This window comes from Trematomus bernacchii, unplaced genomic scaffold (assembly GCF_902827165.1).
Source record: "Trematomus bernacchii unplaced genomic scaffold, fTreBer1.1, whole genome shotgun sequence".
NCBI classification, from domain to species: domain Eukaryota; kingdom Metazoa; phylum Chordata; class Actinopteri; order Perciformes; family Nototheniidae; genus Trematomus; species Trematomus bernacchii.
Window position 1 is genome coordinate 12,779,741 of NW_022987648.1, and position 16,292 is coordinate 12,796,032.

Consider the following 16,292-nt stretch of genomic DNA (forward strand, 5'->3'; position numbering starts at 1 on the left):
CGCGCCGCGGAATTCGCGTCCACCGCTTCATGCTCGCTGTCGGAGCGAAATCGCGTCTGTCCGCGTCTCTGCATTGACTTTACATGTAATCGCGCCGCCCCCAAACATCGCATCGCGTCCGGTGTGAACGCAGCATAACACTACAACACATTGTTCCGGATAAGCTAAGGGGCGGGACCTCTCTAAGCGATTGATCAATCACAACAGAGCTGTCCATCCAACCAATCAGAACACACTGGGCTCTGGTTTCAGACAGAGGGTGAAAAGAGGTGCTGCAGCACAGGCAGTATGAGAAAAATAAAGAGCTTTTTGAACAGCATGTACACCATAGGGGCACAAAATACAAACCAAAAGCCAATTGTAGTTTTTTTTAAATACTGGGTTGATTGTGGTCCATTACTGCATAAAATCGTATAAAGCATAGTCTTCTTTTTTTTATCCCAAAAAGTAGCTTTTAACTTTGACTGTTAAATACAAGTAGTCCAGTAAAGAAGTGCAGTATTGTATGTGAGTAGAAACATAGCATTACATGGAAACAGTCAATTGTATAGTACAAGTATGTCAAAACAGTACTTAAATACAACACTTGACTAAATGTGCTTAGTTACATTCTACCACTGTATACATTCAGATATTAAGCGTGTTATGTCAATCTACTGTAAGTGGTTAATAACGCATTCAAATATAAATGTTCTGACACTTGAAGCCTTGAGTGTTACAACGTCACTGTGCACTACTGTATGTGCATTTATTCACATGGATTTCAAACATATTGTACCAATTAAACACTACAACATGAACGTTTCCTATAAATACTGTACCTGAGTAAAGCGCGTATTTCAATTTCCTCTTACCCTGAGATCTTGCATTGGTGTAAATTTCTCTTTTTAAGTCGTTGTCTGCACCGATATGCTGCAGACAATGTAGACCATTATATACTTGTGAAATGTATAGGGTCAGCTGAAAAATGAGAACGGGGGAGACAGCAGGGCAGCAGGCGGACATGTCATTTTCCCATCTCGAGCTCCTTTAGTTGACAAGCGCATACACTATTGCTGATGCCTATTACAGAGAAATGTCCCTTCTTGCAGACGTTGTTGTTTTGTCTCCATGGTGAAAGATGCAATTAAGTGCATTTGCTGAACATTCACTCTGTTTTCTCAAAAGTTTCCCAAGTCTCCCCTTTCTGTCTTATTTGTCTTGCTCGCTCACCAGACTGCGATTAGATACCTCATGGAAAAGTACAACATGGATATGCAGATGAATGCATATGCGACCAGTGCTAGGGAAATAACTTGAAGGTATTGGCAAGTGATTATGGGTAATTAAGACCTCTTGTGCTATCAACAATAATTAGTCTCCAGTGGTTTGACTCTCTTCTGGCTTTTACCTCAATCGATAAGTTCGACGTGGTCACAGTGGTTTGTGGTTATTCCAAAAAAATTTAACTGGTAGACAAGGACAGTTTGAGTTGTATGGTGGATGAGGCAGAGGTTATTCTAGTGAGGTGATATCTGTGGAGTGGAGAACAATCAGACCATCATTTTCTCTCTGATTGCTGCAGAATAAAATACAGTATCACCTGCTGCTGTAAAGGTTTTGTCAGGATACATCCATACATGTAACCCTTACTCTGAGCTTCACTCTAATTGATGGAACTGACAATTTGTCTCATGGGCATTGTGTTAAAAAAATACATGGGTTTGCTTGAATTTCCTTTTGGCTTTTGTGTTATTTTGCATGCATTGTCTTGAAGATTGCTTAGGCTGGCTGTGAAAAGACGTAATGTAGGCACTGTTAGTGACACTAGGTCGATCCACTCAGATCCCGGGGCTCTGTTACAATTGGATTGGCTTCAGGCAAAGGTAAGGGCTTCTATTTAAAAAGAAAAAGGTGTGGGTGATCCATCAGCCCTGACTTGCCTGGAATCAAACTAGCAGTTGAGGTGGAAATTGAATATGATGTGCCACAAGCGAGCAATCACAGCTAGCCAGCGGTCCCCACGGCATCAAATTAACACAGGGTGCAGAGCTAATCTAAGCTAGCATGCCCTCCAGGGCCAAATGTTTGGTAAACTGCATGTAGACTGTCATTTGTGCTCATGGGAATGTGTCTGATTTGCGAAAATAAGTTGTACATCCCCTGTTGTAATGACATTTAGCCCAAAGCTATTAATGCAAGTGGGAATTGTTTCCCTGTGTAGATTTATTTTAATTTTAAATAAATCAAAACATTTGAGTTAACAAAGCAGTACCTCACCTTAAAGGGATGTACGTATGTGTGTGATGTGTGAACCCTTAAGGGCACATGTTTTGGTTGTTTTTCACAAAGAAAACATGTTGCTAAATCATTTAATAAGTAACACTTTCATAACAACATATTGTATGCTTTTCTACACAAGGTTGCTTCTGTGTATACTGTAGCTGTACTGTAATATGATATAGCCCAAGAGAGTCATAAACTCCCAACTGTGTGTGCACCAACATTACTGTTCAGAGGGATTGATTCTGCACAAACCATAGGCAATTTTATTTACCTGTAAGGCATTTCATATGTGGCTGCAGCTTCCTACCACAGTAGATCCTCAGTGGAGGGTTGCCATGCTTCTAAAATATGTTTTTCATTCAAATTATCCTTAACAATGGCCAATTTTGATGGTACTTTACAAATATGATTTTTTATTTCCATTACGCTGCCTATTCTAAAGCATGCCTACTCTATGTAATGCTTCATTTTTAGTAATTTTGGCCCTTTCAAAAAAAGACTTCTCTCAGGTCCATCTCCCCCATTTGAGGTTTCTATTTTGAAGCATGAGCAGCCGCTCTTCTGCACTTTGCACTTCAGTGGGATTTTCCAATTGAGGTTTCCTGTCACGTCTGTAGAGTCTGTGGCTTGTGCCTGGACAGTGCATCACTGATTCCTGCTGAGGATGGAGGGTGGAGGGGGGAGGGTGGAGGGGGGAGGGGGATTGTGCGGTGGTGGCTGGGTGTGACCGGGTCAGGAGCCTATTGTGCATGGGCTGTTTTTTACAAAGACATACTCATCATTTATGTTCACGACGCCAGCACTAAGCCTGCAGGTTCACTGTCACACACAGTCACACAGGCCATCCAGTCTGTCAGGGAGGAGACGGTGAAACATTATGACACACAACAACTACAGTACATGTCTTCAGATGCACTGGCCCTACAGCACTTTATTCTTGAAGAAGAAAACTCATGAAGCTTAAAGTTATAAAGTCACAAATCAATGAGACCATGTCTGCCTGTCTCAGAATTGCAATACATTTCTCCATTTTCTATAAATACAGAAATATCAATACCAAATTAGATTGAGACTCATTGCTGTTGATGCTCACTACTTGGCATCTGCTCAATTTGAATGATTAGAAGTCATTTTGTGTGCATACAATAGTCATAAATATATATTTGATACCACTGCCCATGTTCTGGGTCTCAGTCTTACTGCGGGGCAACCGAGTTCTATTCAGACCTGGGGGCCATTTACGCATGGCATCCCCTCTGTCTCCCCCTTTTCAAATCTGTCTCCATAATAAAGGCACTGGTAGCTCACATAAAAAGTCTTACAAAATAAAAAAAGATTAAATAGAAAATAAATAATATTAATGTCTTAATGCTGGCATGGTATTTGTAGACATTGCATTGGAATGTGTGCAAATACCACTCTATTATGGTGACCTCCCCCCTTAAATTATTATCATGTATGTAAGAGACTTTGTTCTTTTTTTTCCAAACATCAAGGTAAATGATGTTGCCAGATGCCAGCCTTATCACAAGCCAGTGTTCAGAGCAGGGAACAGGGGATCCCAGTTTTTAATCTCAATTCAGCTTGGAGAATGCTTCAATTATTAAAGGGTTTTATGGCATAAGAGTGCCAGCCCAGGTAGATTAGAGTGAAAGCTGAAGCACCCGTTTGCTCTAGGAATTGGTATTTCATTGTGCTGTAGTATTTTCTAATCACAACATGATTTGCATATATTTCCAAGTAAAGAAGACATAAATGTTGCAGTATTACCTGGAGCAGAATGTGCCCTTACATTGCTGCTTTACTGAACCTGTGCCCATAGCTTTCTATATCTGCATCAACAAACAACCTTTATGGTTACAGGCGGAAAACTCTGGTGGGCAGATGAGGAATCGGCACAGCTGGGAACGGTAACCAAGAGAGACGGGCGCAACCCTGTGATCCTGAGAAACAAGACGAGTGGGGTGGTTCATATGAAAGTGTACGACAGGGAGGGTCAGAAAGGTAAGCGTGCTCACAACACAAACACACACACTACCCACAATCACTCATCTGTGGTAGTTTATTTATTGCCATTGTGCTGTTTTTGTTGTTGTTTATTTCCAGGAAGGAACCAGTGCCAGATCAACAACGGAGGATGCTCTCAGCTCTGCTTCCCAACTTCCGAGAACACCCGGAGCTGCTCCTGCACTGTTGGCTACAACTTGCGTAGCGACCGTATGTCTTGTGAGGGTACGCTAGCCAAAACATGCTAATAATGCACTCTAGAGCTGGCAATATCATCATGATATTTTACATACATCTCTAGGGAGGCCTTTTTATGCTTCTGGGGTTTTTCCCTTTCCTATAGTGTGTTATATAGGTTTGTGTGCATGTACATTGTCTGTAAGGGCTTGAATCCCAACATTTTTGCCAGAGGGAGTCTCTCTCCCTGCCTGAAAAGGTTGATTGGACTCCTCTGTTTACTTACAACATATCAACACCTGTGTTCTATTGGCTAGCGCTCCAATACATCTGTAAAATCTGCTTTCATCACTTCTTTTGTCAAACAATTATCTTTTGTTCAATGCATATACATAATTAATCCATATCTTGTCAAAGCGTATTGTTATTTTTCAATGCTTTCATACATTTTGGTTTGTGTTTTAAAGGTAATTTCTTGTGTTTTAGGTGTTGATTCATTTCTGATGTACTCCATCCACGAGGGAATCCGGGGAATGGCTCTTGAGCCAAATGACAACAGCGAGGCCCTCATGCCCATTACTGGAACACTGTTTGCTGTGGGAGTTGACTTTCATGCAGGTCAGATATCATTCAACACTGAGAGCTTTTCGATTTTGGCATCAGATATAAACTGTAAGAGATCCAATGAAGCTTAAAGAATATGTATTTTGGTCTGGGATACGGTTACATTTGTATGCCGTGTGTTCCTGCTGTGTAAAGTTATTATGTGGGCTTACCTTTGGCACTAACCTTTGATTTACCTGCAAAACAAAGCGGGTTGTGTTGCTCTTATGTTAAACAAACATGTATTGTCAACTATAGGGTTAAAATGTATTATTTTTGGCTCACAAAACAAAGAAACACCAAGATAAAAAGCAGAAAAGCGGGCGGTAAAATACAAACACATCGATCATATTACACATTTAAACAGTTAATATCAATGTTTGTGGCTCAAATCATCTAGGTCTCTTTGTTGAGTTAAGAATATTGATGGTGCTCGGAATGAAAGACTTCTTAAATGTCGTGTACATTCCAAGGACAATTTGTTCAAAAGGGCATGTCCATACCTCGATCTATAACCATACGTCTATGAATGGACATTAGGGTTAGGCAATAGACCTCGAATGTGCCTTTGAGAGGAGGAAACGTATATATCTTATTGCAGCTTTGTATTTGTAATCATAATGTAGTGCAATAATGAAGAAACCTTTATATGAAACACCGGTAATACAGTGACTAGACACACCATTACACAGCTGTGTGATGAGGTTAAAGATCCGTGTTGGCCTGCACATGGGCCCCCTAAAGTGGAATCCTTTCCAGGCCAGCTGCTCTGTAGTGGTCTTAATAATGTCAAGTGGAGAGATAATTGATGACACAATTGTTACTATTCCTCCCCATCACCATTTCCATGTATACTTCACTATACACAATGAAAATCAAGAGAACATGACTGAAAATAGTCTCAACTTGCACCATGTCAGCTATAAAAAAATATATTTGTTGGTAACATGAGTGTATCACTCATGAAACATCACCGCTACTGATGGTGCTACATTACATTTTATTACACAACACACTGCTCTTCCCTTCCTCCCACAGTGCAACATCTCCTTAATCTTAAAACAAGGGGGAGGGAAAGGTCTTTGTTATACCGGGCCCGAACCTTGTGAATAATGGTCTGTGGGCGTGTGGAGTGCAGCGTAGATGAAAGTGTAATAAGTTCACATTACCGGGGAACCTCAGCATGAATAAGTATTTCCTCACAACCCTCGGAAACAATCCTAATACAAAGCAATTCCCAAGATATTGTATCAAATAAAGCTACCGTAACGTGCATTGCAAAACATGGACCCAGTAGCCTGCATTGTCATTTGTTACATCCCTGCTTCCTTTCATATTATATACGTGATAAAAATGATAGATTTAGCACACCAACAAATGCTATGAATATACAATAGGCTGGTAGCGTTCCACATCTGTAATAGGTTGCCACTGAAGCATGATAACAAAAGCAGTGTAGAGGAAATTACATACTGAAAACAGAAACAAACTACATACACACAAGGGTTCAAATACTAAGGATACGAAGCAATTCTTTAAGAAAGCAGCATCAGATAAAAATGAATGCTTGGGTAATTCGAAATGTATTCTATGACTTTCCATTGTATGTTTGCAAAAAATGAGATTAGAAAATGTTAATGTATGCAATAGGCTGCTGAAACTGATATTTTATTCCCAACAGAGTAACTGTGGTAGAGGCAGGGATCAACAGACCTCATGTGTGATTTGGACGTGACTGTTATGTAAAAACTGGTAGCTAATGAAGGGAGAAAAAAATACCAGAATATAATTAAATATTGCTTTTAATGCAACAAAGATTATTACATTTATATTATTCTCTCTGTAAATAACAATACTACATTGGGCTCTAACCCTAACCCTAAATCGGAAAACGTATTTTAAACCATGTTCAGACCTTATAACTGAAATATCTCAACAACTAGGCCTACTACACATATTATTTTGTATTAGTGTTTCCTAGATGATGCATTTAAATTACTTGGGTGATCCCCTGGATTTTGATTTGTCGTGCCCAAAGGTCTATATTTCTGTATTTTATTGAAATGTCTCAACAGAGATTGGATATACTGCCATGAGATGTGGTACATCCAATTAAAACGTTCCCGCTTCTATCGCCATCCCAAGTTCAAAATCAATAATTTACATTACTACTGTACTTACGTTATGGAAAAAGGCTGCCAATAATTTTTTAGTAATTTGCACATTTGCTAATTAGCTAAGTAACAAGCCCGTTGCTTATTAGTCCAGCATGTTAGCATGGGCATAGTAAATATTCAAATCGCTGAACATTAGTATGCTAGTACTGTCATGTGATGATGTTAGCACGCTGACATTAGCGTTCAGCTGAAAGCGCTGCAAAGCCTAACTACAACCCCACAGAGCATTGCTGTAGTCATCTTGGTAGGTATTCAAATGATCTGCTAGGGAATAAGATAATTAATGTCAGGTCATGGCAGACATTTGCAGTAGCCATTATTCGTCAACCCTAAGGGGTGTACATGCCAAATCTAATTACATATGATCACATATTAGAAGCCCCCTGCGCTTTACTGGAATACGAACATCCTTATAGACCTTTTTCCTCAATATAATGTAATTCTGTCATCCAATAACTATCAAGAGAAACCAAAATCTAATTCTGATTCTGAGTGTCCTCAAATATCAATAGTAATCTGGATGTGAGGCCGCAGCTTTTGGAAAAGACAAATTAAGCAGAGTGAAAGGCAAAATGGTGTCTTTCAAAATTAAAGAACAAGATTGCCACTTGTCCACCCTGTTATTACTTAGTGCAGGTGCAACATGCAAATGCATTACGAAGCCCATCAGAAGGCAGCAGCTGATAGCTTATGCACATCCTTCACTTGTCATTACAGAAGCCAGCCTGCCAGAGCAGAACAGATGAAAGCCCCGCAGCTCTCATATGTGTGTATGCGTGTGGAGAGTGTGAAAGCAGCAGGAACAAGAACGTGCAAATAAACATATAACGCCTCCTAACCTCCTAACAACCTACACAGAGCCAAGCTGACAGGAATGCACAGAAAGATGCACTTGAAAGATTGCGACCCATAAATAAATGATGTACTATTTAATTTGCTTATCTAATGGGGCTGTAAAATCACAAAGGGACCATAATAGTTTTAACCGGCACCATGTTTTGCAGAAGCAATATACTGCCCTGTACATTTTGGCTGACAATTTTTGTCCGTGCCCAGGCACTGTAAGTCAACAAAGAGCTGTGGATGAACTGTGTGGGTTTTTTTACACAATCATCCTTTATGGTTGCATGCTACATTTGGTGAAATGGGATCTGCTGCAGTGTAAAGTGGTGTCATGAGCAGATATGTTGTGCATAACTACTTTTGTGGCAGCCATATTCATTGTCTCCGTTTCTCTGGTCATTTACTGTATTGTACGGCTTTCCAGGCAATGACACCGTGTACTGGACAGACATGGGCCTGAACAGAATATCCCGGGCCAAACGTGATCAGACCTGGAGGGAGGACATCATCACTACAGGCATCAGCCGCGTGGAAGGCATCGCTGTCGACTGGATCGCTGGTTAGTATCGCTACTCCCCCGGCGCTCGGGGTCTATTACCAAGGGCTGTCAAGTTGGTATTGATTGGTGAAAATACTCACTTTATAGGCACTGATGTGTTTGTTTTGACTTCAACTTGTGAACATATTAAGCCTTCTGCTGTATTTACGCCTGGTTATTGCTTTTTTTGTCCCCAGGAAACCTGTATTGGACAGACCATGGTTTCAATCTAATAGAAATATCACGCCTGAATGGTGCATACCGCTCAGTGGTTATATCTGAAGGACTTGATCAGCCTAGGGCCATCGCAGTACATCCACAGAAGGGGTAAGCCATATTTTCTTTGCGTTTTCATAATTTTCATATATACATTTCAATAACATAGCTTTTAACGGTTCTATTCAAAAAGCTTTTATCGTAGAAATAAGACATTCTTTTGCATTTGTCTTTAGAAATGTTAGTCCTTTTAAGTAGTTTTTTTTGTGATCACATTTTTATTGAGATTAATACACAACATGTACAACCAAAAGCACAGCATTCTTTTGGAAAACAATTTTTTGAATAAAGTCAAACAGATATATTTGCAGATCAACAATGTTGCAATATTTTCCCAAAATGGCATATATATATATATAATAAGTCTGTTGGCTGTAATGCAAAAAAAAGATTGGTTAAGCAATAACCTTGCATTTTCTGCATTGTAGTTTTTTTATCATTAGTGGCGTCAATTATAAAGTTACTAGTTTAATTTAGTAATATTTAGTTGTATCTTGTTAACGTTGGCAGCCCTATTTATTGTGCATGTGTCTTTATTCTTCAATCATTTACAGTGCTCACAATGTACTGTTACCTTATTATGTGTTATTATTATAGTTATTCTGAAATTGGAACGTTTGTTGTTCAACTTACAGTAAGATGCATTTGGTTAGTTTTCCCACTATTGAGCAAAATATATAGGAGGGAACATTGCAAAATTGGTAATAATGGCCAACTATACGGACTACTTCATAATTGTATGCTGCAATGCACGCCAGGTATCTCTTCTGGACTGAATGGGGCCAGAACCCCTGCATCGGCCGCTCCCGCCTGGACGGTTCAGACCAGGTTACCTTGGTCAACTCAGGCATCATGTGGCCCAACGGAATTTCCATTGACTATGAGGTACATTTGCACAAACACTATCACCAACCTCTCCCCTGCCTCTCCTCTCCTATATACTGTACCCCCTACCTCATCTCTTTTGTAGCTGAAATGCCTAGGAGGTTTGCTTTGTGATATGAATTTCCAAATAACCTTCCAGGAAAATACATTATACTGGTGCGACGCCCGCACAGATAAGATCGAGAGGATCAACCTTGAGACAGGTGAGAGCCGGGAGATTGTACTGTCAGTGGCCAACGTGGACCTGTTCTCAGTGGCTGTGTTTGGGCCATACATCTACTGGTCTGACAGGTAATTTATTATATTCATAAATACACACGCATGCAATAGCCTGCAATCCTGAAACACTAAACTGACAATAACCCTTGTCTTTAAAGGTCTCATGTGAAAAGATAAAGAAGAGTAGATTCTCATAGTGGGGGTGTTGTACTCTCTGTTTTTGTAAACACTCAGTATTCAGTTACATCAGCAGGGAGAAATCTTTCCTCATCATTTGGTGTAATTAAAGCATGCTGCTAAACTTGATGAAGACATTTTTCTCTTTATACAAATTGGTCGCTTTATGTATTTTGACACGCTTGTAGTTCTTCGGAACAGCGTTGTTGGATATCTAAAGCAACAGACTGAGTCAGGTTTTAAACCATTGGCAAAAACAAAAGGTTGTTAGATAATGAATTGCATGTCTCTTGTGTTTGTTTATCTGTTGTGGATGTCTTTAACCTCTTGACTTGAGATAAATCATCTATTTAAATAGACTTCATAACAAGAGTTGTATGTGGGTGACTGCAGTCTTTGATTTTGCTTTATGAATGTCAATGAAAGTATTTCAATTACCCTGCCCTAATCAAAATCAGAATACAGTATGCCTTCATTATTTTAACCAAAACCCCTAATGTTTCCTCCCCTCGTTTCTCCGGATGTTTTTCAGGGCTCACTCCAATGGTTCTATCCGACGTGGACTCAAGACTGACACCAGCGAGGCTGTGACCATGAGGAGTGGTTTGGGGGTCAATTTAAAGGATGTGACAGTCTTTAATAGAGGCAGAGAAAAAGGTGAAGGTCTTATTGATTTACACAATGAACTCACAATGTTGCAGTTTTTGCATATGAAAGTCTTTTGTTTAGCTACTTTGAAAATCTTGTGTTGCTAATGCACTGTAACTGTGATTGTTAACTGTCTCGTACATTTTAAAGGTCACCTACTATGCAAATTCCACTTTTTCATGTATTTTATACATCAACATGTGTCCCTTCTGTGTTAAGAGATTCTGAAAGTTTCAGGAAAAAATATTCGCTCACTTTTTGTCCTGATCCATTTATAAAAAAACCTGTCTGAAAATGAGCTGATCAGATTTTGGCCACTTTATGATGTCATTACGATTTTTTGGCTTCTGTAACCATTAGCCAATCAGCAACCAAGGTAACAGCCCCCACCTTATCACCTGAATCTCCTCCTAGAGCACCACTGTGTTATTTTTAACTTGCAGAGGGGCGTGGGGAGTGGATCCTTATTTTCATCTAAAGTAACAGACAGAGAATCAGCACTTTTGAAACAGGGCTGAAACAGAGGGGTTTATGGGATGCTACAATGCATGATATGTTTGGTATTTCGAGCCAAACACTTCAGAGACATGTTTTGTATATATATTCATGAAAAACAGTATAATAGGGGACCTTTAATAGAACATGATCTTGTTTGTGTTTTCCAGGCACAAACCCCTGTGCTCGTAGTAACGGAGGCTGCCAGCAGCTGTGCTTCCACCTCGGTAGTGGCCGGCGGACGTGCTCCTGTGCCCATGGCCGCCTGGCCGAGGACGGCTTTGCATGTGAGCGCTACGAAGGTTATCTGCTGTTCTCTGAGAGGACCATACTGAAAAGCATCCACCTTTCAGACGAAAACGACCTCAACTCACCTGTCCAGCCTTTTGAAAACCCTGCTTTCTTCAAGAATGTCATAGCCCTGGCCTTCGACTACAGTCAGAATGCAGCTCGGACCAACCGCATCTTTTTCAGCGATGTCCATTTCGGGAACATCCAGATGATAAACGATGACTGGACAGGAAGATCTATTATTGCAGAAAGTAAGTGGATTTCACACTCGCATAAGTGGTTTATACATTTCCACTCTGTCCCCACAGCACATGTATTCTGAAACTCACACATTTTATTTTCCGGTATAACTGGTGTCATGGTGGCAGTGTTTGTTTTGACAAATATACATTACCCATTTCAATCAATACATTTGTCTGAAAGGCCACATAATATGTTTTCTTCTGCACGTAAATGTTTCCAAGATGCCTTTTTTTAGTGTCAGGTTCTTTGGAATTAAAGAAAACTGCATTGATTTATTATGAAGATCGAAGTGCTTCCACCATTCTTATGAATTGCAAAGTTGCACTGTCATTGAGCATATCAAGTCCAGACATTGACCGTAGACTTCAGCTGCCTCTGTAATGACGTGCTGCTCACAACAGATAATAATTACATGTATTTCCATTTTATTCCTATAGGACAACCTTGTTTGGAACAAAATATTCACTTAGCAGTTGGCATAGCATTAATAGTATCGCTAGACAATTTTTTACCTGCTCCTAAAAGACCAATAACCAGTATAATACCTGTGTTTGAAAGGTTTCTGCTTACTGACTGTGATACCAATCCCTCTCTATTCCTTCACTAAATCCCAGTCAGTCCTGTCTTGATAAGCATGACTGGATTCAGATGAACAGCAAAACCCTCTGTTCTGCTCGGCTAGCATCATCTGCCATCCTGTGAAGTTTCTACTGGGAGCAAGGGCTCAGCACCTTCTCAATCCCACCTCACACCGGGAGACTGGCAGAGCGTTCCCACTCACGCATATCCCCCCGACCCATCTCTCAAACCCCCGCTGAGGCAGCTCTCTGCATATGTATTCATCTTCTAGGAGGCGTTAATAAAAACCCTCTGTCTGGATTTGCCCTTCACACCTTGGCACTTGCGAAATGCAAAATCAAAGTGGTGCAAATCATTAATTTGAGTAGAATTTAAAATGTTTGAATCCATAATGCCTGCTCTTGTACTTACAATAATGTAAGGGCAACACATTGTTTGTAGTTTGTTGTATATTGCCAAGTCCATTGGTCTTGCTGAAACCACTACCAGTCATCCAGCTTCTAACTCTATGTAAAAGCAAGACATCCTTCTATTTCCCTCTAAAAGTTTCTGCATTCATCACGTCTTTTCAGAAAGGTGAAGATGTTAATCATCCATATTTCCCTAATTATACTCCATGTCCCCCCTTAATTACTGCCTTGCCCCCGTAACAATATGTGAGAAACTCCAAGCTGCCAGACGCCTTTTATTGCTGACTATTAATTAGCGATTGGCCGACTCAAGTAGTGTCTGAAGTATTCTTCAGTTTATAGGTTTGGTATAAGTGGCAACAGCCAAATTTGCTATTATCGGCCACATGTTCACAATTAGACAAATTAGGAGCTGCATGGATGGAATTGTGTGCAAATGGTAACAAAAACGATGAGATCAGGCTGAATATTGTCATGAGGGGTAACTAAGGCGCCGTTTACACGAGGAGAAAACTGCTTGTATCTGCATAGTTTCGCGTGCGTATAGCCCTATTATTTACACGAGGCCGATAGAAACTGACCCCACAAACAATAACGGGTCCCAAGGTGGATAGATTTGCAAACGAAACGCTCTGGGGGGGTCAACCGAGTCCGTGTAATCACCTCTATACGAATATTTCCTGAAAAAATAACGATAGCCCCGCCTCTCCCCACCTCTCCTGCAGCAACTATCAAAAATAGCTGTGTTAATTAAACGCACAAGGGGTTCTTGAATGAAATAATATTATAAAAGGCAAACCAGAATTGTTAACGCCCTACTATATACTCCTTAAACAAAATAAACAGAGTCAGATTTCATGCATTGATCCATTATATTGACAAAGGAGGATCTCACCCGTTGTTTGTAGAGAATATCTCTCTCTTTCTGAGCCGTCCTCTCCACGGAGACCTTCTTGGTCGGGATGCAATATCCACAGATTCGGTTTCTTTCAGTTTCTTTCAGTTTCAGTTTCAGTTTCGGGGCTTAAACAGAAGGGTAGCCATGGCAACATTGCAGCAGGGCTGCTCGGTTGCTCTTCTTCGCGGCTTTTGGTGTATTTTGGCGGAAGTTACAGCGCCACTTACAGTCCCAGCATATGTACTACAGCGTTTCCAGCGGCCTCGTTTAAACAGACACGTTAAATGAAACTAATGCATGTGAACGGAAGACTTTTTTGAATACGCATACTGTGCATAAACGCAAACGGTCCCGTGTGAGCGGGGCCTAAGGCAGGACACAAAAACCCAAATTACAGGCTAGGTAAAAGAGAGGGAAAGTAGCAAATTAGAAATGTGGGACAGGATAACACGACACAGGAGACATGGACACGAACCTTGACAAGAAGCACCAGATCAGGGGGACCAGGACAAAGAACTCTTAGAAAGAGCGAGATGATGCATTTCAAAATAAAACGAGAAACATTACACAAAAACAAAGATCATGACACTTACATCTAAACAAATGACATATGAATACTAAGGCATTGTTAAATGTATGTTATATTGTCTTTATTGTTGCTCATATTGAGTTGAACAAAGAGGAGAAGGTACTCTTTTGGAACTTGTAGTGAGTTTTCTTCAGATGGATGATCCCTTGTTTTGACAGCAATAAAAAATGATTTACACATGAACAAACAAACAGAGACAGAACCTGATTCATGCAGGTCATCTTTCCAAAGCCTTAACAAACCCGGCAGACACACTGTTATATCTGATAGCTTAGGGGCTGGTGGCTTTATTGAATTGTAATGGATATGCTGTATCAGGGTAGGAAATAATTCTTCAAAGGGAAATGTAATGCTTCCTTTATCCTAAAACGTTCTCTTTTGCACTCAGGAGCACTGTTAGTGTTGGGTTTTCTCTTTTTTGTATGGTTGTACTGGTTTGGCCTAATGGATTTTGCATTGTGTCAACATTTTCTTTGCTTTAAAAGCATGCCATGTAAAGTGATTTTTTCCCTCCCATAATGGAAACAATCCCCAAGTCAAAGGCTTCCACAAATACCCTACAGTGGTCCATTGGGAGCAGTAGTCATATCCATAAACATGACTACATGATAACCCAGCGACATTGTATTACTGCAGTTATTCTGACCCGACTTATTCAAATTGGTCGGTGCTTGGAATATTGAAACAACGGAGGTCATATTCAAAAGGTCATTTAAGAAACAGTTGCTGCAAATACAAAATCTCAGTAATGATCAAAACATGAATATGGCCGGGTTTTCAGTCTGTGATCACTGTGTCTCTCCATGGAGGTCTCCTGCCTGTCAGTCACAGGCATCGGGCGGCTGCAAAGTCATTTTCATATTCTCTGTTTAGGAAATTGCTCTAGAAACGAAAACATATTCAGGTGCTGAGTGACTGTTGCATCAACAAATAGATGTCTGTCCGGCGTAGTCAGGCATGGAGTCATTTCCCTGTCAATCACAGAGGAAACCTAATCCCAATTCTAACACAATTGGGGCCTGCCATCTGTTACAAGCAAAGTCAATATGTGTTGCTTTTAGCACAGTTAAGTGGCCCCTGCTGGCAGTGGGAGATAACCTAAATGTTTTAATTTAGGTTGATTTTGTTACCCGAAGGCCACACAACCTGATATATCAATAAGTTCTCCCTGGACCTAAATTGTAAAAGGAGAAACCTTGTTATGTTGTTTACACTTAAGTTTCAGATGGTCTCTTACTCTGATTTTCTTTTTCTTACAAATGATGAAACACACTAATAAGGTGGATGCATTTTCTACTTTTGGATTTTGCCAGATGTAGCTTCAAACATCTGTGTCCTTCAGACTGGCCTGTGTGTTTTAAATAAACCAGTGCTTCTTTTGTGTTGTCTGAACACGTTTTCTTCTTTCTAACTTGTGCCAAATTCTTATTTGTCTTTGTATTCTTTTCTTAAGATGTTGGTTCGGTGGAGGGCCTCGCGTACCACCAGGGCTGGGACACCTTGTACTGGACCAGCTCCACCACCTCCACCATCACCAGACAAACTGTGGACCAGACACGAGTCGGAGCCTTCAGCCGGAACGCTGTGGTTACTCTCTCGGAGGAAGACCATCCACATGTCCTGGCCCTGGATGAGTGTCAAAAGTCAGTAGCTCTTTTATATCTCTCCAAATGGTCTCTTACTCTGAATGATTGTATCATTCAGTTAATCCAAGAAAACTCTGGACCTAAATTCAGCTTTTGATACTGTCACTCAAAACATTTTCTTTACCTATAATTACATATTTTGCTCAGTTTTTCCAATGTGTTTACCAATTGGGGTCATCACCTTTAGCATAACATTGCTTTGATTTGCTATGCTGATGATACAACAATTGATCTAACTTTCATTGTCTCAGCCTTATTCAGTATAAACATTGAATCAGGGAAAAGGCTGGAATTTTACTGTTCCAGATGACACAACATAACAACAT

General features: G+C 40.3%; 1 protein-coding gene across 1 annotated transcript in view; it reads left to right on the forward strand.

Annotated features, from left to right (window-relative positions):
* The window catches only part of lrp1bb (low density lipoprotein receptor-related protein 1Bb), a 305,232-nt gene that overhangs the window by 204,820 nt on the left and 84,120 nt on the right, over positions 1-16,292 (forward strand). Inside the window, exons 33-42 of the mRNA XM_034134148.1 lie at positions 4,129-4,269; positions 4,372-4,497; positions 4,936-5,067; positions 8,497-8,631; positions 8,808-8,937; positions 9,645-9,771; positions 9,911-10,062; positions 10,700-10,824; positions 11,481-11,852; positions 15,774-15,963. Coding sequence (XP_033990039.1) covers positions 4,129-4,269; positions 4,372-4,497; positions 4,936-5,067; positions 8,497-8,631; positions 8,808-8,937; positions 9,645-9,771; positions 9,911-10,062; positions 10,700-10,824; positions 11,481-11,852; positions 15,774-15,963 — 1,630 coding nt within the window. The remainder of the gene's footprint in view (positions 1-4,128; positions 4,270-4,371; positions 4,498-4,935; positions 5,068-8,496; positions 8,632-8,807; positions 8,938-9,644; positions 9,772-9,910; positions 10,063-10,699; positions 10,825-11,480; positions 11,853-15,773; positions 15,964-16,292) is intronic.